The 24,855-nt window shown below is 40.0% G+C and overlaps 1 protein-coding gene across 1 annotated transcript in view; it reads right to left on the minus strand.

Moving 5' to 3' along the window:
* mei1 (meiotic double-stranded break formation protein 1) overlaps positions 1-18,113 on the minus strand; it is a gene marked incomplete at its 5' end in the record, with an annotated part of 34,267 nt that extends 16,154 nt beyond the window's left edge. Inside the window, 18 exons of the mRNA XM_084431221.1 lie at positions 1,242-1,579; positions 1,688-1,790; positions 1,889-1,949; positions 2,945-3,056; positions 3,180-3,324; positions 5,552-5,631; positions 5,740-5,833; positions 5,940-6,074; positions 7,519-7,618; positions 8,465-8,584; positions 9,151-9,265; positions 11,100-11,212; positions 11,587-11,790; positions 13,334-13,439; positions 17,060-17,133; positions 17,443-17,493; positions 17,789-17,897; positions 17,997-18,113. Of these exons, the coding sequence (XP_084287347.1) occupies positions 1,242-1,579; positions 1,688-1,790; positions 1,889-1,949; positions 2,945-3,056; positions 3,180-3,324; positions 5,552-5,631; positions 5,740-5,833; positions 5,940-6,074; positions 7,519-7,618; positions 8,465-8,584; positions 9,151-9,265; positions 11,100-11,212; positions 11,587-11,790; positions 13,334-13,439; positions 17,060-17,133; positions 17,443-17,493; positions 17,789-17,897; positions 17,997-18,113 (2,177 nt within the window). The remainder of the gene's footprint in view (positions 1-1,241; positions 1,580-1,687; positions 1,791-1,888; positions 1,950-2,944; positions 3,057-3,179; positions 3,325-5,551; positions 5,632-5,739; positions 5,834-5,939; positions 6,075-7,518; positions 7,619-8,464; positions 8,585-9,150; positions 9,266-11,099; positions 11,213-11,586; positions 11,791-13,333; positions 13,440-17,059; positions 17,134-17,442; positions 17,494-17,788; positions 17,898-17,996) is intronic.
* Positions 18,114-24,855: the final 6,742 nt, after the last annotated feature.

Below are 24,855 nucleotides of genomic sequence, written 5' to 3' on the forward strand. Positions count from 1 at the left end.
CACTCTCACACGCACTCTCTCACACACTCGCACAATCTATCACTCACTCACACGCACTCTCACACGCACTCTCACACGCACTCTCACACGCACTCTCACACGCACTCTCACACGCACTCTCACACGCACTCTCACACGCACTCTCACACGCACTCTCACACGCACTCTCACACACACTCTCACACACACACTATCACTCTCTCACTATCACTCTCTCACACACACTCTCATGCACACTCACACACACTCTCACAATCTATCACTCACTCACACACACTCACACAAACTCACTCACACACACTCTCAAACACACTCTCACACGCACTCACACGCACTCTCTCACACACTCGCACAATCTATCACTCACTCACACGCACTCTCACACGCACTCTCACACGCACTCTCACACGCACTCTCACACGCACACGCACTCTCACACGCACTCTCACACGCACTCTCACACGCACTCTCTCACACACTCGCACAATCTATCACTCACTCACTCACTCACTCACTCAAACTCACTCACACGCACTCTCACACGCACTCTCACACGCACTCTCACACGCACTCTCACACGCACTCTCACACGCACTCTCACACGCACTCTCACACGCACTCTCACACGCACTCTCACACGCACTCACACGCACTCTCTCACACACTCGCACAATCTATCACTCACTCACACGCACTCTCACACGCACTCTCACACGCACTCTCACACGCACTCTCACACGCACTCTCACACGCACTCTCACACGCACTCTCACACGCACTCTCACACGCACTCTCACGCGCACTCTCACACGCACTCTCACGCGCACTCTCACGCGCACTCTCACGCGCACTCTCACACGCACTCTCACACGCACTCTCACACGCACTCTCTCACACACTCTCTCACACACTCGCACAATCTATCACTCACTCACTCACTCACTCACTCACTCACTCAAACTCACTCACACGCACTCTCACACGCACTCTCACACGCACTCTCACACGCACTCTCACACGCACTCTCACACGCACTCTCACACGCACTCTCACACGCACTCTCACACGCACTCTCATACGCACTCACACTCACTCACTCTCACACACACACACACTCACTCACTCTCACACACACTCACTCACTCTCACACACTCTCACACGCACTCTCACACACACACTATCACACGCACTCTCATACGCACTCACACTCTCACACACACTCACTCACTCTCACACACACCTGTCTCCATGCAGCAGCGAGAGGTACAGCAGGTGGATGATGCAGAACTGCGTGCTCCTGAGGGATTGTGGGATATCAGGGAGAAGGGAGGGCCAGTCGGACACACTGCAGCACAGAGACGGCAGAGACTCCTGCAGGACACGCTGCACATCTGCGCAACACACACACACACACACACTCAACAGTGATCTTTCCAAAAGTAGAATGTTCTTTTTAGGTTTGCAGAATGTTAGGAGAGCGTTGTGTGTTTGCTGGGGAGAAACTAAAACTGAAATAAAAATGAATGAAAACTCAAAACTATAAAAAATAATAAAGAGAAAACCACACAACAAAATGACTAAAAACTTAATTATAAGAAAACAGAAAATTCAAAATGATATAAAAACTATAATATAAAACAATGTAAAATAACACAAACACACGCACACACACACACACAGACAGACGTTACCCTGCGTGTCTTCATGGTTCCAGGTGTCAGTGTGTGAGATCAGACACATGCAGAGCTTCAGGAGGAAATCACAGCAGATCTGATTCAGAGACGTGTTCCTGACACACACACACACACACACACACATCATAAACACCTGCACTTCAACACACTCACTATCTGACTGTGTGTGTGTGTGTGTGTGTGTGTGTCTCACCTGTTCCCTGAACACAGCTGGGCTTTACCGTCCACAGTCAGTCTGATGAATCCAGATGCAGCTGACAGACAAACACACACACACACACACACACACACACACACACACACACACACAGAGAATGAGCAGTTCTGATAATGGCAATGAGAATAACGCAAAATGACTGTGAGAGTCCAATAACAGAAGCTAGGGCTGGACGGTGTGACCAACATTTAAATCACGATATATTTCTTCATTTCGGTCGATACGATATAATTCCGATATCGACACAAACAATATAAAAGCCTCCGAAAAACTGCCAAGAACGCCCACACCGGATGTCGGTAACTACAAACTTCTGAAAAATGATTTTTCCAAGTCTATGAAACCTCCTCCAATAAAACTATATAATATTTAAAAAAATAAAAAAGGTAAAAAATAAATTAATGTTCACCTTTTGTATTTCGCCTTCATCCAAACAAGAAATGTGAAATCACTGTCAAATAAACGTAAGACTCTCAACTTATGTACTAGGTTATCCTGGTCAGTGGCGGAACTGTTTTCTGGAACTGCAAAATAGCACCAGGGAACGTTTGCGCCGGAACACGCCTCCTCTTTTCACTGAACCGCCCCCGGGAGCGCAAGTTCATTCCCTAGTTTACCGACGTGCGTCTGTGGAGGGAAAAGTCCGCTGTGCGCGGGTGAGAAATAGGAATGATACATGCGTCGGGTACAAAGTCAATTGCGCTGGGTGCAAGATAGGGCCCTATTGAGTGTTTATGACACTGAATTCATTCTGATTGATGTAGCTTTTACATTTTCACACCAATTGAGCCGTCAATCCGATTCCTCACAGATTATTTGGTTGCATGTAAAAGTAGCCAGTGACAAATGCTGTAATGTATATTGAAATATCGGAAATGTGTTTAAAAATCACCATTATTAAAAAAAATTATACCGAGATTTATATTGATATTGAATTATTGTCCAGCCCTAAAATAAAATCAAAACAGATTTATCGTCCAGCAGGAGAAACTTGAACATCAGATTCAGAGTAGCCGTGACCCCTGGTCTTACCGAGCTTCTTGGAGAAGGAGGTCATGTGAGTGGGACACAGAGCGAACTGACGAGACAGAACCGAGAGGAAGAGCTGCAGTGTCTGTGGAGACGAGAGCCGTTCGCACACGCCCTACACACACACACACACACACACACACACACACACACACACACACACACACACACACACACACACAGGGGTCAGTGTACCTGTAGAGTTCAGCATGTGTGTGTGTGTGTGTGTGTGACTCACAGTGAATGCAGGGATGCAGGTGGTGTCGCAGCAGTGCAGCAGAAACACACACACCGACTCCAGCGTCTCCTGCTGCTGCTGCTGCGCTGGAGCTGAACACACACCGTCCGTCAGAGCCGACTCACACACACACACCTCCAGCAACCTACACACACACATACAGAGATCTGTTCAGATGCTATAACACAGGCTTTCACAAACTATGCTTATATAATTTCATAAAAAACTATAATTTTTTCTAAATAAAAACTCAAATAAAACATTAATGATTAATAAAATTAAATAAAATTAAAAACTCAATAAACAGAACACCTATTTAAAATGAATAGAATTATACATTGGTTAAATTGAAATGAATAATTGTAAAATCATAAACAAAATAAAACACTTACTAAAACTGAAATCATGAAAATGTAAAATTAAGTGCAAAATAAAACCCAACAATATATCGCAAAAATGTACATTTAAATAAATATTTTAAAATAATAAATTATGAGCTACTTTAAAAAAAATGATCACAAAAATATTTACACAATCAAAATAAAACATTTACTAAACATTTATGAAATCGTAAAAATGTAGATTTAATAAATTATTTAAAAAAGATCATAATAAAAAAATCTATTACAAAAACGTACAATTAAAATAAGCCATACAAGTATTCTTTACTTCAATGAGCTCATTGTTTCTGCATTAAATTATTACATTGTTTAAATTAATATATTTTTATCTAACTGTGACTTTGTAACTGTACATTTCTGAAATACTTAGACGGTTTCCTCTGATAACAGATCACTCTAAATTGTAATGTGGACTCATGAAGCTGCTTTGAAATGATGTGTATTGTGAAAAGTGCTGTACAAACAAACGTGAATTGAAAATAAAAAAACAATAAAATAAATAAAAAACTATTAAGAAAATGATGTTTTAAACCATAAAAATGCACATCAGAGAAACATGAACATGGTTTTTAAATAATTAAAATATTAACTTCAAATCTCAGAGGAACTTCAAGAAAAAAGAATGGTTAATCTCACACATGACGTCTGCTGTCAGAGAGTTGAGCTCATCAGAGTGTGTGTGTGTGTGTGTGTGTTAGGGCTGTTGGAACGAATTCCGAAATTCGAATATAATTCGAATATTAAAAAAAACAATACTATTCGAATGCTGAAGTTCCTATTAGAATATTGCTTTTTTAATGTATATATATATTTTTTTTGCAATCTTGCCTTTCTCGCCGCCTTGGCTTACACGCATGTGAAAATTAAATGCTTTTGTGATGAATAAAGTTTTTGAATCGTAACACAATTGTGCACGTTATCCACGTTGTATCATCATAACATTGCTTTAAAAAAATCGCGGAGAGCAATGTCTCCACGGAAACGGAAAATACACGGATAAAGTGACCCGGGATTTGACCCGGGTTCGTTCGATTTTGGTTCATTCACACTGCCAGTGATTTTCCTCAATCAGAGAGTGCGTTCACACACAACCCGTAAAAATCCCGTAAAGACACGTGACATCGATGTGACTTGTAATGTCTCAGCAGCGTCTTAAGTTTGCTTATGAGCTGCGATTTCTCTCTCGAGAAACCACGCTTGTGCATTTATTTCTCTGATTCGATCATAAACTTGCGCGTTACGTACCGTTTCACAGCTGGCGAACGATCCCGCGCTTCAGCGTCATCACTACGACACGCCATTATTACGGCTTTTGTTCACACAGCGCGCGTTCCGGGACTGAACACGGCAATGTTACTAGGTCCCCAACCCGGCATCGATCCCGGCATCAATCCCGGGTCGAGTTTGCGTTCACACAGAAGGCACTCTGGCAATTTGCCGGCAATTTCGCGGGTTCAAAGTGCTGTGTAGAGGGGCTTAAGATTCACAGTCCACACTACAACGTAAAAACGGCGTTTTCAAATGTATCCACTTTGGAGTGCGTTTTCATTAATTAAAACGCCGTCTCAGTGTGGACGGAAGGCCAAAACGGAGAGAAAAATATACGTTATTTTTTATGACAACGCTACACCCTGACTGACAAGCTAGACGATCTGTCCGAGGAACCGCCGCTAAAACAGGCAAGAATTACTTATTTTCTGCCTCTCTCCTCGTCACGGGGCTTACCAGCAGTCCGCCAAAAGGCAATAACAGACAAACTGACACGGTGAAGATATGAGACCGATCAACTTAACGCATTGGCATTGGCGATCCATAAGACTGTGTAATGTCGTAAATATTAATAATAGGATTAATTTGAGCATTTAATATTCGAATATTAAATAAAATAAGGAACGGAATTCGAATAGTATTATAGAGGAAGATTGACAGCCCTAGTGTGTGTGTGTGTGTGTGAGCGAGTGTGTGACTGACCTGCAAGCAGCATCGAAGCACGTGAGCGTTTGCATTAAAACTCCTGCTGATGACACTGATTCTGGACCAGAGCTGATCTCCTGAACACACACACACACACACACACACACACACACACACACATATATGATCATGAGTGGATCAGACTGATCACATGACCACTGATAAGAACACACACACACACACACACACACACACACACTCACTCTGCACTTGGACATCACGGCCTCCACGACTCTCCTGACGTCTGAGAACTGAACCGGACTGGACTGGTGGTTCGGCCTGTGAAGACACACAGACACACACACACACGTGCAACAGTGAGTGTTTGTTTAACTCTACAGATGATATCATGAGTGCATACATCAGTATCAGGTGTGTGTGTGACCTGAGCAGGACGTTGGCGGCTCGGACTGCACACATGGACACCTGTGAACAGGAAGTGGCCACGCCCTCCACGATGACATCACACACACCTGTGAACTCAGAGGCGGTCGGGAACAAGCGCACAGCTGCAGGCTGCCTGCACACACACACACACACACACACACACACATCATTACTGATTAAACACACACACACATTATTACTGATTAAACACACACACACACACACAGTGATTTGTGAGGACATTCCATAGGCGTAATGGTTTTTATACTGTACAAACTGTATATTCTATCCCCTTACACTGCCCTTATCCCTAAACCTACCCATCACAGGAAAAATTCAGCATTTTTACATTTAATAAAAAACACTGCTTAGTATGTTTTTAAAGCCATTTGAAAAATGAGGACACCCAAAATGTCCTCATAAATCACCTATTTTCCCGAGTGTCCTCATTTGCAGGTGTGTTATCATAAAAATGTCCTCAGTTGTCATGAAAACAAGTACGCACACACTGATCCTACAGATGGAGGCACCAGCACCTGATTTGAAAGCGCTGGGGGTGTTTTTAATCATAAAGGTAATTTAATCATAAAATTACTATTGTTTTGCATTAATAAGTGCAGTTACTTTATAAAATTACAAGTTTATTTCCTGGAAAAGCACATTTGACACTAAAGCACTGAGCCTGAGTTGAGGTGCAGATAACAACAACAGTTATACAGGGAAGGGAACATCTAAATATTCTACTCTTTGTTGTTCAAAAGTGTCACACTGAACTGACCGACAGCTTCAGTGATCATTAAAGGATCTTTACTTGCTTTCTGTGTGATTACTAGTTTTTGTTTTTCATGAGACTTTTCCTACTTCATACTTCAGTACAAAAAGTGTCTTTTTGTCTTTGACAAAAATAGATGTCTTGAGGATTTGATATTTTATAATAGGGTTTTCATGATATCAAAATATAAATATAAAAGCAAAATGTGTGGAAAAAACTATATTAGGGAGTGGAAATGCTAATGAATCTAAGTGCTCCTCTGCCGCCATCTACTGGTTATAGAGGTAATTTCATATCTGTTTTATTTTTAAACAAAAGCATTTGTTTGACACATGAAAGTTTTCCTACATCTTGAATTTTTTTTGTTTTACAATCTTTGACAGATGAACAAATAATGTTTTTGGTCATCACATTAAAAATAACATTTAAATTGGATAATATTTAGAGCTTTCTGCAGTGCTGGAAATGCTGTGAAGGACCTGAAAGTCCTTGATTAGTGCTTGAATTTCACTCTCAAAAGGTTGTACGAACTCTGACATGAATAATGTAAAAACATTCAACTATTTCTGACACAATACCATTGTTACAGTTAGCATTGCTACATTAAATCCATGTTTAATGTTGGTGATTTGTGGATTGAGAAGCCTTCTATAACTTGTTCGTTCATGGCACAATGTTTCTCCTGGTTTCCACGTCAGCGCTGTTTGATCTGATATCTGTGGTTTACAACAGAGAATTCGTGTACGATCCTAATAAAGACAACAGAAGTCAGAGGAAAGAGAAAAGCAGACGTGTGATGTTTGACCTGTCCAATATGGCCGACAGCAGCTCCAGTCCCTGTTTCTGCACCTCAGTGTTGGACTTTCCCAGAGTCTCTTTCAGACATCGCACTAACGGCTCCATACCTCAAACACACACACACAAACATTCACACTTACACTTCTGAAGAATGATGGATTCTGATTAGGATTAATGTATAAAGAGCAGCCTTTAATGGCAATGAACTCTCTGTAGCCGCGTTTCCATTACAGATTTGCGCAAAACTTTTGCGATATCTTTTAATGTCGATAAAAATCAATTTAGAAAATATGGCGTTTCCACTTACTGATTATATGCGACTAAAACATAATTTTTTTCTCTCACGATAATTCATTCCAAAAATCATGGCGACTGATGTTGGTAGGTTTACGTAGGCTATATCCCAGCCATCGCACTAGCCATTATTTTTAATGGAAGGAGACGTAGGCATGTATCCAAGCATTAATGGCAAGGACAGACTCTTATACTGGGAGCGGCTCATATGAGGAGTTTCTGGTTGTTTCTCCCTCATTTCTGCTTCAAGATCTTGATAAATTGTGGCATTTCTTTATTGTTTAGAATCCAGTAATTCTGTGATACTTTTGTCTTTCTAAGTTTAATGAAGAACTCTGTCTCGTATTCTGTCCAAACACACCGCGTCATCTACGTCAGGTGATCTATAAATGTGCAAAAACTGTTTCCATTGCAGTTTTGCAAAATATTCATTTTTCGAACTGCCTGAAAACCACCTCATGCGAGAGTAAATACTTTTTTGCGATATATGAGAGTTTTTGCGAAAGTTTCCATTGGGCATATTTTCAATTCGGTTTCAATTTCAGTTTGTGCAATTTGAAGGGTAATGGAAATGCGGCTGGTGGTGTGCATCTGCTCCTGATCTGGTGTTTGATGAATGGAGAGGAATGAGTTTGGGCTCAGCAGCCGCTGGATCTCACCGTAGACGGCGTGGCACTGCGAGAAGAAGAGCGGGTCTTCGGACAGCAGCAGTAAACAGCTGAAGACGGACCACAGCAACACGTCAGTGCAGCCGCTGCTCATCACCTCCAGCAGGAACTCTGACACACACACACACACACACACACACACACACACACACACACACACACACACACACACACACACACACACACACACACATTCATATGCTGTCCTGTTTATGTGTGGGAATGAATGACACTCTGACATGGTGCAACATCAGCATGTGTAATGTTACGTATTATATATGTTACATCTTATGTATGTTACTTCTTACGTCTTATGTATGTTACGTCATTAATCTTATGTATGTTTTGTCTTATGTATGTTACAAGTTAGATCTTATGTTACATATTATATGTTACACCTTGTGTATGTTACGTCTTATGTATGTTACATATTTTTGTTACGTCTTACGTCTTATGTATGTTACGTCTTGTGTGTGTTACGTCTTATGTATGTAACGTCATACATCTTAAGTATGTTATGTCTTATGTATGTAAACTGTTACTTCTTATGTATGTTACGTCTTACGTATGTTGCATCTTGTGTATGTTCACGATGTTATGATTTAATTAATTCATGTTTACACTAGTTCTGCGGTGCGATCTGTTTGGTTGATGTTGTATTTAGTGAAGCGTCTCACCGGGTAGGTCGGCCTGAATGAAGGCGGCAGTGAAGCGTCGAGGAGCGTGAATCAGTACGGCACACACACAGCGCACCGACACCACCTGAAGAGAGTCCTGAGCGCTCAACAACAGCTACAACACACACACACATTTACATCAACAACAATCAATGTCAAAACATTACAGTTATCTAACTTGCCTTTTTTCCCCTATCACATATTTTGGTGGTGCTTTAAAACCTTCCGCAGGCTCCTCCCCCAGTGGGTGGAGTCATGTTATACAGTTTACTGCACTATTGTACAATCAAATATTTCTCTAATTTTGGCAAAATCATTGGAAAGCTCTCAAGGTTCCATATTTGGCTGCTGTTTTGTGATGGATGTGATATTGAGAAAGAAATGTATTAATCTGTGACAAGAGAGCGCATCAGCCAGTGGCTGTTCCCGATACTGCGCATGAACAGAATAAGGAATCTCAATTTTTGTGGGAAAAAAAATTGTGGAACACGAATTGGATAGATGTTGATTATATAGCAAAATTAAAGTCCAAATTATTTTGTTAAACATTTTGTAGAAAATAAGAAATGTTTTGTTCAGTGCATCTCTTAAAGGTACAATATGCAAGAATTTTGCATTAAAAATCCCATAATCTCAAGGCCAGTGTTGTTAAGTTGATTACTTACAATATCCCAAATGTTTCCAACTATTTTTAAATCGTGAGAAAATTGGGATTTTAACCAAGGAAACGGGGCGTTAGAGCAGGGGGGAGCTGGGAGTCGCCAGTCAATTGCGTCATATCCGCGTTACCCTCGGTTTCCACTCGTACTGTGTGGAGTCCTGGACAAATGCGGAAGTTGTAGTTGTAGCGTCTATCAAGCAACAAACGTTAGCTTGTTTCGTGCAGTCGTTATGGAACACAGTTATTCTTTACCGATTGCAGCTGGTTCTGTCGACAAAGCATGCTTAATTTTATATTTTCCAAATGTAGCATTCGGTAATAGTTATGTTTATGTAAGGGAAGTATTATTGCTTTAGATTTGTGTTTAGTTTATTGACATTGTCTATCACGTCTGGTGTTTATGGCCATGTAAATAAATATAGCATGTGTTATACATAAAGATTAATCAGTATTTTGGCAAATGATGTGGGTATGTTCGAATGTACTACAACAATTGTTTAGAACACGTAAAACTGCGTCGCGTTATCACAACAATGAATTCGACATACAGTAACATCTATGATAACCAATTTAGTATTAAACCTTACTTTTCTTGCGGTTAATTCATTTTAATGAAATAAAAGTGTGATGAGGTTCAAGAGTCAGGGAGACAAGAAGACAGGGGTCGGCGTGACTGGGGCTCGTACTTTATTAAAATAAAGCAAAACAAACAAAAGTCGTGCACAACGCGCATTCACCGTGGCAACCGCGACGGCACAAAACAGTTCAAAAAGGAGAGCTCGGATCCACCGGTTTTCTTTCTCTGCGTCCAATTTTCTCTTCAGTCTCTCTCTCGTTCCAGCGCGCGGCTTAAAAGCGTCTCTCCACGCGGATCACAGCAATAAGACACAGGTGTTCGTCATTTGCACTTGACCTACTTGTTCGTCTCTTCTCTCTCCCATTACAGACTGCGCTGAACCACGTCCCCTCGCCACAAAAAGCATGTCATTATAAAAAAAGAACTTAGCCTCATCCATGAACATGATTTTTCGATTCCCGTCTGACTGATTTACATCCACGGTGGAGTTTAAAACAACAGTTCCCATCATTCCACGCTCCTTCACATCGTCATCAAGCTACGCCGTTGTTGTTGTTTGGAATGTAGCGCCCTCTAGAGGCCAAAAATTCTTGCATATTGTAGCTTTAACGCGTTAAAAACTTTTAACGCTTTCACTTTTTGAAGCTACTTCTGCAATAATCAGTGCTTTTTCAATAATCAGAGTGTGAGTGTGAGTGTGTGTGTTCAGACCTTCTTCAGGATGAGCGGCAGTGGTTGATACGGCAGCGGATCTTCAGCGCCATCCTTCAGATTCATCAACACACACACCACCTCAGAGTACTGGCACATCTGCTTCACAACACCTGCAACACACACACACACACACACATGTACAGGTAATCACTCATATTTTCACAGTAAATGTTTTGTTAGATGCCATGCATGGATAAGTCACAGAAATAAAAAAGACAGTTCCTGTACAGTTTACGGCATTAGTTCAGACAGAGAGATTGTTTTCCTTGAGAAAAACTTTCATCTGTTCTGTACCTGATATACGGTATATCCAAATTAATCGATATTGCATCAAATCAAGAGCGGAACTGAATCGAATATCAAGATTGTGAATCAACATTGAGTCGTGACGTGTGTCAATGCCCAGCCATAGTCCTTAGCTAAACATGCTCACAAACTGGTGTTTATATGTAAGTGTGTGCAGGTTTCTGATAGGGACTCTTACCCAGGCAGTTGATGGTGAGCGCTGTGGTGTGTGTGTTTGAGAGTGTGTGTAGCAGTAACACACACATGTGCTGGCGGAGAGCGTCTGTTAGCATCTGGACGGCGGAGGCGGAGCTCCAGATCCTCAACAACACGTAACACACACCGGCCTTCACGTCCTCATCCGAGAGCAGCAGAGCGGCACACACACACTCCAGCACACGCGCTGCACACACACATCACATCACACACAATAACACACACACACACATACACATACATAAAAAAAATGTGAAATTGAAAACAATTGAAAAATAATACATTTTTAAATACAAACAATTCAAATAAAAACTTATAATAATATTAAAATCCTTATAATAAACACATTTTAAATAAAACAATAATTATTAAATCATTAAAATTTAAACAATTTAAAAAAAAAGAAAAACAATCAAAATAAATCACTTACTACATAAAGATTAAAGATTTTATTTGTTTACCTGCATGTAATTAATTGACACCAGAGAACCGCTATCATGTGAATTTGTTGTTATATTATTCTTATATATATTATTAAAGGGGTTATGAACTGAAAATTCAAATTTTCCTTGTTCCTTTGACAGTTTTGACAAAAACAGCTTTTATTGAAACCATGGCCAGAAAGCGACAGGATCTGAGAAGTGGAGACTAAAGACCGCCTTTAGAAGAACATCAACACCTACGTCTACATCACAGCGTCTTTGGCCCCGCCCACTGGAGCGTTAGTGAATAATTACATGAGAACGTGAGAAGATCGACACAAGATCAAAACCATTACCTTCCAAAGATCCTGATGCTAGGAAAGTGTTGTAAGTAACATGAAAACAAACATGTAAGTAACCATGTTTATTCTAATGCCTGATCTGTGATTAGTAATTAAATTAAAAACAGAAAGCGGTCAAAGAACGATCCCTTTCCAATCGCCCAAGCTGTCAATCACACAGCGCGAGTTTATCTGGACACTTGCCAAGACTCATTATGAAATCAATGACGCTGTTACACTGCACAACGAAGCTCTTACTGTACGTACGTTGTGTTTGCAGTAATTTGGTGAAAACATTCGTGAGGGTGCAGAAATTGTATTGCAATGATGAGATCACTTCATTCACGCGATCAATAGACTGTCTGTCATCTGCTCAAAGCTCATCACTGGGAATAGATCTAAATATATAATCAACACTTTCATGATTCATTAATCTCAATAGGTATTATAGTAAAAACTTAGTAAAAGTTTTCGAGAGAGTTCTTCCACATGTAGTAATCCTAGCTATTTCATATGCAAAGATGTCAGCCAATCACAGCAGTGGGCGTTTACACTGAAGTCTCACAGCCAATCACAGCAGTGGGCGTTTACACTGAAGTCTCACAGCCAATCACAGCAGTGGGCGTTTACACTGAAGTCTCACAGCCAATCACAGCAGTGGGTGTTTACACTGAAGTCTCACAGCAGACAAACCCCTTCAAACAGAGCGTTCAAAATCAGGCTAGGAAAAATGACTTTTATTTGTTAATTATGACAATTTTTCATGTAAAAATCATACTAACATTATAAGGGAACCCTAGGCAACATTATAAAACAATAAAATAACTCAGTTAATGACCCCTTTAATATTTTAGTCCAAAGAAATATGGCTGAGAAAGCCTGTTTGAGAATCGCTGCCATAAATTAGGCTAAGTCTACGAAGGCAGTAAACGATGCATTAAGTGTGAATGTGTTCAGGCAGTCTTACAGCGACTGGACGTGAGTGTTTGGCTCAGAGCAGGATGAGCGTCCAGCAGTTTCCCCAGGAACATGACAGAGGACAGAGACGCTTTCAGACCCCCGACATCAGTCCACTGAGAGAGAGAGAGAGAGAGAGAGAGAGAGAGAGAGAGAGAGAGAGAGAGACACTGGTAACAATCACACCGGCTGAACTAGTGTTAACCCTTTATGGGGCAAGTAACCATATTTAGTCACTTCCTCACACACTCAAAATGGCCTCCCCCTGCCTCCATTTGGAGTGCTAGAGTCATGTGGTTTGCTCTCAGCCAATCAGGGGAGATCAAGCTATCTGACAGATATTGACATCAAGGCATCTGACCAATCAGCAGTGGCCTGGAGCACCTCAAACACAGCCATCTTGCAGAAATCAGAAATACAGCTTTTTTGAACCTGGCTTCTCCCACATCTGTGGTAATAACATCAAAACTAAACATGGTAAGTTGATGTAACTCACAAATTATTTGGTTGAATAGTTGTGTTAAAGATTAAGATTGTTGTTATTTGCATAGCATTTGTAAAAATTAGCTTGATGTTTGGCTGAAAACTAAACGCACCATATTTGATCATATGCCCCGTTCACCTAAGACTAGCATGAGTGGCACAAGTGACCATTTTTAGACATATGCCTTATGAGTGTATGTTTTTTTTATTATAGTTAAATGGCATACACAGGTGCTTATTGTTAGTGTGAGGCCTAGTACTGTGTGAATTGATTTTAATTACTGAATATTGGTTTGTGATAAAACACAAATGAGCAAATATAAGTGGTACTAACAATAATTATAAGTGTATTTTCTGTTTTTATTGTGTTTTTATATTTTCTATGTCAATACTCTTTTCCCATTAGATATACATTAACACTGTTACTTTTTTCCTCAACAAATAAATCAGAGTTGGTTTAATATTGACTTAAAATATTCCTTTTGCAGCTGTCTGCTCGGCTATTTTATGGGAAGAGGGATACCGTTGTTGTTCCCGTAAACCCTGCCATCAGCGATGATGATAGCTCAGAGGAAGAAGACAATGATGTGGCAGATCCAGACTTCCTTCCACCCACCCACAACCTGGACATTGATGACCCTTCTGCCAAAAGGAAGTGCGTGCGGCCTGCAGTGGAGGTGCTTGTAGATGAGGACCTGGATGAAAACGAGGACCTGGACGAAAATGATGAAAATCAAGAGCCGGCAAAGAGGCCAGCCAACAAAAGGAAGCCAAAACCTCGGCGAACCCTCTGGAAGAAGGTTGACCTGGACAACCCACCCCTGCCTGAATACCAGCACATTCCCCCTGACTTCATCCAAAGTCCCTTTGATTATTTCAGCAGGTACTTCAGTCACGAAGTAATCTCGCACATAACATTTCAAACCAACTTATATGCAACCCAGATGAACATCAACACCACCTTTGCCACCACTGAGGATGAAATTATGAACTTTGTGGCTATACTCATCTACATGGGGATTGTTGAGCTGCCCTCTGTTGATGACTACTGGGCAATGGAGACCAGGGTCTCACAAGTTGCAAACCTGATGTCATCCAAGCGCTTCAAGTTATTGAAGAGGGTTGTCCACTTCAATAACAATGCTGAGATCCCTGGTAACAATGATCGCTTCTTCAAAGTCCGGCCATTGTTCAACTATCTGGTTACTGCCTTCAGAAAAGAGCCAGAGACCCCCAAGCAGTCTGTTGATGAGGTGATGGTTGCCTACAAAGGCAAGACTGCTGGCAACCTGAGGCAGTACATAAAATCAAAGCCAGACAAATGGGGTTTTAAATTATTTGCCAGGGCTTCTCAGGATGGCTTCATTCACGACTTGATCCTATACCAAGGGCAGACTACACTTGAGGCCCACGGTGTCCCACTGACACCTGAACAACAAGTCATGGGTGTCACCAGCCAGATAGTCTCTGTCTTGGCAAGCACCATGTCCTCCTCCAGCCCAAAAACCATCTTTGCAGACAATTACTTTAGTGGCCAAGATATTGTGCGATACCTCAAGAGCAAGAACTGTCGGTACACAGGAACAGTCAGGGACAACAGGACTGGCAATGCTCCACTCAGGCCCATCAAAGAGATGATGAAGAAGGCTGTCCCTCGTGGTACTTGTGAGTACTTCACTAGTGATGATGGGATCCTGATGGTCAGGTGGAAAGACAACAAGATTGTCACTCTGATGTCAACAGACATGGGGGTAGAGCCTTGGTCCTCAGTCTACAGGTACTGCAGTGACACCAAGAGAAAGGAACAAGTGAGCTGTCCATATCTCATCAAGAGCTATAACGCAAACATGGGAGGGATTGACAAGAGTGACATGCTGGTCCACCTCTACCGCACTCCCTTGAGAGCCAAGAGATGGTACATGCGGCTCTTTGCATATGCCATTGATGTCAGCCTCACTAATGCCTGGATAATGTATAGGCGTGACAGCAAGGCTCTTGGTGTGGATGATGGCCTGTCACTGAAGAACTTCAGGATCCAGGTGTTCAAGACAGCCAGTAGCTCAAAGTCAATGACATCTCGACCACGCAGGAGCTCAACACCAGTGCCAGGCAGTTCCAGCAGCTCTGCTGATATCCCCAAGCCTATCCGGGGACACCGCAGTCACGTGCCAAACTACTCTGTGCGGTTTGATGTGTCACTGTTCCATGCCCCTGTCTACAGCAACAGCCGCCAGACCTGCAAGCAATGCAGCAGGAAGGGTAACATCATGCGGTCAAACCTTGTCTGCAGGGTCTGCCAGATCCATCTGTGCCTCAATGCTGAGCGCAACTGCTTTGTCAAGTACCATGAAGCAGTAAGTGACTGAAATGGCCTGAACTGGACTGACACGAGAAGAAATGAGTTCATTATGCAATGTTCCTAAATGGTCTATTACAGTGGCCAGTATTTGTTCCTCAGGAGAAAAACATGTTCTTAAAGTTTTTATACATGCACTTTTTAAAAAACAAAACAAAATGTGTTTTATTTTTAACCATGATCCTCGTGGCTGCTGATATTTTATTTGTTGTTTAGAATTATTTTGTATTCATCAAGTATTTATGATTTATTTATTTTTCTTTGATCAATTATAAAGTTTGTTTCACATATTATTATTTATATACAATTTCTTTGCCAATTTTATTATTTATTTACTTCTTATTTGCCACTATTTTGACTGTTACTGTTGTAACAAGTGGTCTTGTTATTGGTTCCAGAAACGGTTCTGAACTGAATGTTATGTATGTGTATTTATTGAATTTGTGTTTTTCTTGTATAACAGTCAAGCCAGTATCAGTACCTCAAGACAGAGATGTCTCTAAATAAATGTTCCTTGCAGTTTGTGCATAAAATAAATGAATGTTTCTTGCAGTTTGTGTGTGTTTTTCTCATATTTTTAAAAAATCACTCTCGGTAATTTATTTTACCCTAGACAGGCAAGTGCTCATATATGGTAACTTCATTGACCTTGATTTGCAATGCAAAGATGAAAAAATTTTTTAGCTTTTTTTTTTTTTTTTATGTCCTGTAACATCCCCCATTAGCTTTCTGAGGTTAAAATTTTGAATTTCCAAATATTTCAATGAGTGCCCTATAAAGGGTTAAAGAGTGTGTGTGTGTGTGTGTGTGTGTGTGTGTGTGTGTGTGTGTGTGTGTGTGTGTGTGTGTGTGTGTGTGTGTGTGTGTGTGTGTGTGTGTGTGTGTGTGTGTTCACACCCGTGACTGGATCTGGTCCAGGATGAAGAGCAGAAGCGCTTGATTCGGGACGTCCAGCGTCACCTGCAGCAGAACTGAAACACAAACACAGTTCTCAATCTCATAGACACCGCAGACCTCAAAACATCCTGAGCAAAAACTGCTAAATAGACCCTCTTTTCCACACTTCCAGGGTCACATATGTGTGAACCGAGGTGGTGAACGGGAGACAACAGCAAATATGATTTTTGTGTTCATATTTGCTCCAACAGCTAAAGAAAAAAACCTCACAACAACTTTCTACAGCTTATCATAAAAGAAAAAAAATATGGAGAGATTGATTGTACATGTCATAAATGTACACAAAATCTAAATATATATATATATATATATATATTGATCACCCTGTACGGTCTGATCCAGGAGTGATGAATCCACGGCGCTGAACAGCGTTCCTGAAACATATGAGTTATATTCTGAAGTTAGTTATGTTGTTTTGCAATGTCAAAGTGATTCATTGTAAACTTTGTGAATATTATCATCAACAAAAACACATAAGAATCAAAAACTTTTGTTGGTCACAGAGCTTATGTTCCACAATAGTCATAATAAGCCAATGACAAATCTAATATAATCTAGAGACTAAGACTTTGTTCATACCGCACAATCAACAGAGAAGAGTAACAGAAATGTCATATTTAGTGGTATTTTGTAGACTGTGTACACTAATCATGAGTGTGTTTCTCTTACTCAGTAATGATGAGATGAAGTTTGTTCTTCCTTCTTCTTCGCGATACAACAGCTCGCGAACCGCGGCCATGCGCATCACGGACACGAGCGCCGCGCGCTTGCGCACCGCCTGCAATATGATTTTGAACGTCAATCATGAACTTCCACACGATGGCGCTCGTTAAACGCGCTTTTTATTTCATATGTATCCAAATATTACTGTTCTTACCGATACATCCGACCTGTCCATCATCTCCAGGACGCACGCGACGCAAATGCCGCCGCGCTCCCACCGCGGCCCGTGTGCGTCGTGAATCTTCTCACAGATCGCGTCTGAACTCGACATGTTTCGGGTTATTCGACACGAAATTGAGTGATGTGATAATTCTGAGTGCGGTATATCAGTTTGACGCGATTAAAAGACTACAATCACGATACTGATGTAAACGAGGGCGAATGAGAGTCGGTCTGACCAATCAGAGCGAGATCACGAGACCCATTAACCAATCAGATCCAACAATGCTTAAACCTCTGCTTTTTATTTTTTACTTTTTTTTACTCTATTTTTCCTCGTAAAACATACAGAGATAACATGTTTATGACTTTATATGCAATATATAACATGTATTAACAATATGTTCTCACGTTAAACCAAAGAGTAAGTTCCATTTCACTTGGAAATCACTGCCAGATCCAACATGAACTAAATCCAACGCCTAAAAGCTATACATATGTGGAAGAATTTTAAGAGATAAATTATAAATGGATGGATGCAGAGATTGTTTTCTACTGAATGCCAGTCACATACTACATACATATAGTGTACAAATATTAAACAAATATAGACTACAACAATTAGAAAAAGAAAATATAGGGTAATTTATAAAATAATAATAATGCAAGTCAAAAGAAAGGAAATAATATAAACAGAAAAAAGTTAGGCATGAGATCATCATATAAATAGCATAAAAGCTTCACATAGAGACCTAGTGAGTTTTGCTTTACTATTTTTTCAACCCAAGTAGTAACATGTAACGTTAACTCAATATCATTTTTCAGTGGATGCCGAGATATGCTCATTTTGCCCTTTTTGCATTCAAGTCATTGTTCTGTTTTCTTATTGGTTAAAACATCATCCTGTATTTTATGGTTTCATGTCGTGGGCAGTTTTTCCACGATACAAAAAATTGTAAAAATTCACACACTTTAAGGCATTTCAATCATGAATGTCTCGACGAAGATCTTTGCTCTGCTTTGTGGTTTTCTCATTGATGATTTGCCTTCAATTCAAGCAGGTAAAAGATTACATTTTTTATTTTTTACACATCCTGTTCATAAACTTCCACATTATTAACCATGTCCATGTGATTGATATTAGCTGTTATTATGTTTTACAGGATTGTTTCAGCAACCTCAAATTAATTGATCTAAGACACTTTATCATACTAGGCCTATACTATTGTAGATAAACTGAAATGAACTATTCAGTTTATTTGCTCAAAAGTTCAGTTTATCCAGTAGGATTGCTTTCAGATTTGTGATTTCGACTAAAATGTCTCTCAGAAAATTATGGGTCTGGCTTCATATTTTATCATAGTAGATTAATTAAATTTGTGTATTTTTGTAACTGAAATGTTTTAAATCTGTTCTTCATCCTCCTCATTTATTTTCTCTCTCCTTCAGAAACCATTTTTATTAGTGAACATTTATTTTATGCATGTCATTCCTCTTCAGACAGACACAACTTTTATCACATTTACACGGAAGTGAACAGTAATTTGTCATTGTACTTTTTTATTGTTGTGTTTTTCATTAAGAATTATAATGAACCCAGCATTCAAGCAATTGCTGGGCCCGAATTACATATGAATTCAAAACGCTTGCTCTGCTCTGTGCCAGTGGACACTGTTGTGGCAAAAATTCTCATTAAACAATCATCACTGCGTAAGAGACACTCTGAAATTCAAATGATCATTAAAAGTATTTATTCTTGCAAGAAGGCCCAGTTGCCACACAGAAGTCAAGAGTACAGTCTGTGGAACAAGTGCGACAACGAGGGAGGAAGAAACAGAGCCTTTATATTTTTTCGAAGGTCTCTTACAGACCGGCTCTTATCTATAGAAGGACAGGTTTTCTAGTGATCTAATTCTTCTGAGTTTATTCCTACAAACTCAGAAGTCACAAATAGGACCACCTCTGATCCCAAGGGGTCAGAGGTTCCCTTTTCAGCTGTCTCCCCCTTTGTCTCACAGTGTTCACATTAGTTCAGAAACACAAGTCAGCTATAATATTATTTCAAAGTCTTACTGCAAATGGAGATTCATACTGCAATCAATGAAAATCAAAAATGTCCATTACAACACTTACCACAAGCAAAATTAAAAGTGAGGTGGAAAAAGAGGGAAAAACTCAAATGTCCCCCTTCTGTGATAGCGGTGTTGTCAAATGTCGATTAACCGGTGGAAAAACATCCTCATCATCACATCCCTGCACTGTTAAACCTTGCTGTAAAAGAAAATTCTGACAGTAACATACCATCTGAAATTAAATCATAATTTACCATAGAAAACAATGCATTCTGGGTAATATTTGTAATTTTCTAGAAAGTAGCCTACAGGAATATACCGTGAATTAACAGCAACCAAAGTCAAAATCGATTCTTAGTGTCAGAATGAGACTCGTAGATCCAAATGCAAGCAAACAGTTTATTGAAGGCAGGTTGAACAGATGAATAACTCAAAACACCACGTATAGCAGGCGGGCGACCAGGATACAAATACACCGGAGAGGATGAGTGATATGAATAATCCTGTGTGGATGGCCAAACGGGAACTGGAATGAAGAGAACTCCAAACGATCTCCAGAAGTCTGGGAACACAGACGAGATCGAGGAAGTAACTCCGTAAGGAAACTCAGGCACCGGAACTGGGTAAGAGAGCATAAACAAGAGTGGCGAACCGACACCAGGCAATAATCACTCCTACTAGATATAGGCAGCTAACAACAGAATTAACTAGCTGCAGCTGCGGGCTGATTAAGTGATCAGCTGGTTACTAAGCAACAAACAAGACAACAACTCAGATCCCACACCCATAACAACCAACAGACACAACTCAACTCAACTTTTATTTATAAAGCACTTTCAAAACCATTAGAATGGACCAAAGTGCTGTCCATAAGTAGGCTATTCAATAACTCTAAAATACATACAGACATTAAGTTACATTAAAACAAGACACAAAGGAATCAAACAACAAATCACTCACAGTTCTCAAACCTAATCAAACGCCAAAGGCTTGATTAAATAAATAAGTCTTCAATTCCTTTTTAAAAATATCCATGCCTGATGAGGTTTTTAAGGATAGTGGCAACACATTCCAGAGTGCAGGAGCCGCAACAGAAAAAGCGCGATCTCCACTAGTCTACGCCTCAAGCGAGACCGTGGGACGGTTAGGAGCATGTTCTGAGAGGAGCGGAGATGACGTTGAGACTGATAGGGAATTAACATGTCTTTTATGTACTCATGGAGCTTGACCATGTAGTGCTTTAAAAACAAACATCAACACCTTCCCAGCCAGCACAGCCATGTGGGGCCCAAATGGGTTTGACCTGGGCTATCTAACTGGGACCCAGCCAGTTTTGTCCTCGGTTTCCATGTTGGCCCCACATGGGTTTGCCCAGATGAAATGAACACTGCTTAGTATGCACAGTACAGGCTGTTTAATGTAACACTTAATCAGTGTTGGAGGTAATGAGATAATTAAGTGATTGAATAATGATTGTGCATTAATGATGAACACCTGCTGTTAACAAGCATAATCACTGAAGGAAAGAGAAACACAAGAACTACTTCCAGCCACAGCCTTGGATGAAATCAACTGAAGATAAAATACATTAAATCTCTCAAGATCTGATTAAACAACTCCACAAACAGCATTACCAGCTTCACTTATTACTAACCAGACTGACTTTATTTCTGTCAGACGTCTACAGAAAAGAATTAAGAAGAGGTTTAGATGTTGATTACTTATTTGAAAGTAATAGTTTGATTTGATGTTACCATTGTGGCGATCCGTGTGTGCTTTAGTCAGGCTCTTGACTTTTTAACATTAGTTGTTCTCTGGCAGCTGTGTCTGTTTGTTATGGCGAGAACAGCAAGAGAAAATATGATCAGATGCTGTAAGCTGATTGATGATATGAATATGATCGTCATATAGTGGCTTACCTCATTGATTATTTGTGAGGTTCATACGGTAGTATGTTATTCATTTTGTTTTATTGTTGTGATTCTACAACAAGAGAATAATAGAATTTAATCAGAACGTCAAATTATTTTTAAAACTCCATTTACATATTTTGGGCTCCTCCTAATCTTACTCACACACGGACATCAAGAATCAACATATGAATCTCAACAATGGTGACATGCTTCATGCTGCAATGCATTCTGGGAGCCATGGATAAGTTTTGTATGATGCACTCAGAATGCATTGCAGCATGAAGCATGTCACCATTGTTGAGATTCATATGCTGATTCTTGATGTCTCTGTGCAAGTGGAACTTTCTGTAGTCCAACATGTGTAAATGGTGTTTTAAAAATCATTTGATGTTCTGATTAAACTGTGCTGGATCTCTTGCTGTAGAATCACAACAATAAAACAAAATGAATAACATACTACCCGTATGAACCTCAAAAATAGTCAATGAGTTAAGCCACTATATGACGATCATATTCATATCATCAATCAGCTTACAGCATCTGATCATATTTTCTATTGCTGTTCTCGCCATAACAAACAGACACAGCTGCCTGAGAAAAACTAATGTTAAAAAGTCAAGAGCCTGACTAAAGCACACACTGATCGCCACAATGGTAACATCAAATCAAACTATTACTTTCAAAAAAGTAACATTGAAGTTAGCACACAGCATACCTTCTTTTAACATTCACTTATCCACTATACTGATACCACACACAATAAAACCAACAAGTGCTGGGACCGGAAGATGACAGTCTCTCGGAGAAAAGCCTCAGTCTCTCTCTTGGGTTGGAACTCTCTGGGTTCTTATATACTGCTCCACTCACACCTTAACGAGCTGGAACACAAATCAGGTGGCACTCCCAAACCTGGGAAGTGGATAGTGGGAGGAGCAACAAAGAATAGAGACAAACACTACAACAGCAAATAAAACACATGCGTCCCTTGGGACGTAACACATCTAAACCTCTTCTTAATTCTTTTCGTTAGATGTCTGACATAAATAAAGTCAGTCTGGTTAGTAATAAGTGAAGCTGGTAATGCTGTTTGTGGAGTTGTTTAATCAGATCTTGAGAGATGTAATGTATTTTATCTTCAGTTGATTTCATCCAAGGCTGTGGCTGGAAGTAGTTCTTGTGTTTCTCTTTCCTTCAGTGATTCTGCTTGTTAACAGCAGGTGTTCATCATTAATGCACAATCATTATTCAATCACTTAATTATCTCATTACCTCCAACACTGATTCAGTGTTACATTAAACAGCCTGTACTGTGCATACTAAGCAGTGTTCATTTCATCTGGGCAAACCCATGTGGGGCCAACATGTAAACTGAGGACAAAACTGGCTGGGTCCCAGTTAGATAGCCCAGGTCAAACCCATTTGGGCCCCACATGGCTGTGCTGGCTGGGTTGTATTGTATTCTGTATCTAACTGGTAACCAGTGAAGGGATATCAATAAAGGTGTTATGTGATCCCGTTTTCTGGTATTTGTTCAAAATCTCGCTGCAGCATTCTGGACACGCTGAAGACGAGTAACCAGTGATTCACTTATGCCCAGATAAAGAGCATTACAATAGTCCAGCCGGGTTGAAACAAAAGCATGCACAACAATCTCTAAGTCCTTGTATGAAAGGATTGGTTTCAGTTTAGACAGTTTTCTTAGCTGGAAAAAAGATGATTTCACAACGCTGTTAACTTGACGAAATCAGAATCGAAAAAAACTCCAAGGTTCTTCACATGACTTTGCATATTGTCGGACATCTATTATTTCCAGCCAGAGCATTCCCAAGCTCCTTGTTCCCAAACATAATAAACTCAGTCTTATCCTCATTTAATTGTAAAAAATTATTTGCTAGCCATCCCTTTACCTCAGTCAAGCACTTATAAAAATTAGTAAAAGATGCACAGCCATCACACTCCAAAGGAAGGTACAATTGTAGATCATCAGCATACAAGTGATATTATGCTGCTTAAAAATAGACCCCAGGGGTAACATATATAATGAGAACAGAGTCGGACCAAGGATTGATCCCTGAGGAACCCCCCAAGAAATAGCAGCGGATGCAGAGACATAATTTCCAATTTTAACAGAGCATGTCCTGTCATGCAAATAAGAGGAAAGCCACTTAAGGGCTACACCATTGATCCCTATATAATCTCTAAGGCGGTCAATTAAAATTGCGTGATCTAAAGTATCAAATGCTGCACTTAAATCTAACATCATTAAGGCAACACTTTTCCCGGAGTCAATATTTAACAAAATATCATTTGTAACCTTCAATAATGCTGATTCTGTGCTATGTTTGGTCCTGAATCCAGACTGAAAAATATCCATTATGTTATTTACAATCAAGAAATCTGTAAGTTGATTATGGACAACTTTCTCTAAAATCTTATTCATAAAAGGCAATTTCGGTATAGGTCTAAAAATGTTTTAACTCATGTGAATCCAAATTATGTTTTTTTCAAAACCGGCTCAATAACGGCATGCTTAAACCCTGATGGTACAGTTCCATGATATAAACTACTATTGATAATCAATAGTATACTAGGACCAATAGTGTCTACAACCTCTTTAAACAATCACGACGGGAGTATGTCATAAAATGAGGTAGTCGGCTTTAAATGCATTATTATCTTTTCCAACTGAGCTAATATAATAGATTCAAATTTACTTAAACAACGAAAAGGATTAATTAAATCGGCTACAGCATTGCCTACAGCACAATATTCGACCGAATAAGAACAACCTTATCAATAAAATATTTAAAAAAGCTATCACACAGATCCTTGGACGGGGAAGGAAAATAAATGATAGACGGACTCAGTA

Source organism: Rutilus rutilus, assembly GCF_951802725.1.
Source record: "Rutilus rutilus genome assembly, chromosome: 1".
Taxonomy (NCBI): Eukaryota; Metazoa; Chordata; class Actinopteri; order Cypriniformes; family Leuciscidae; genus Rutilus; species Rutilus rutilus.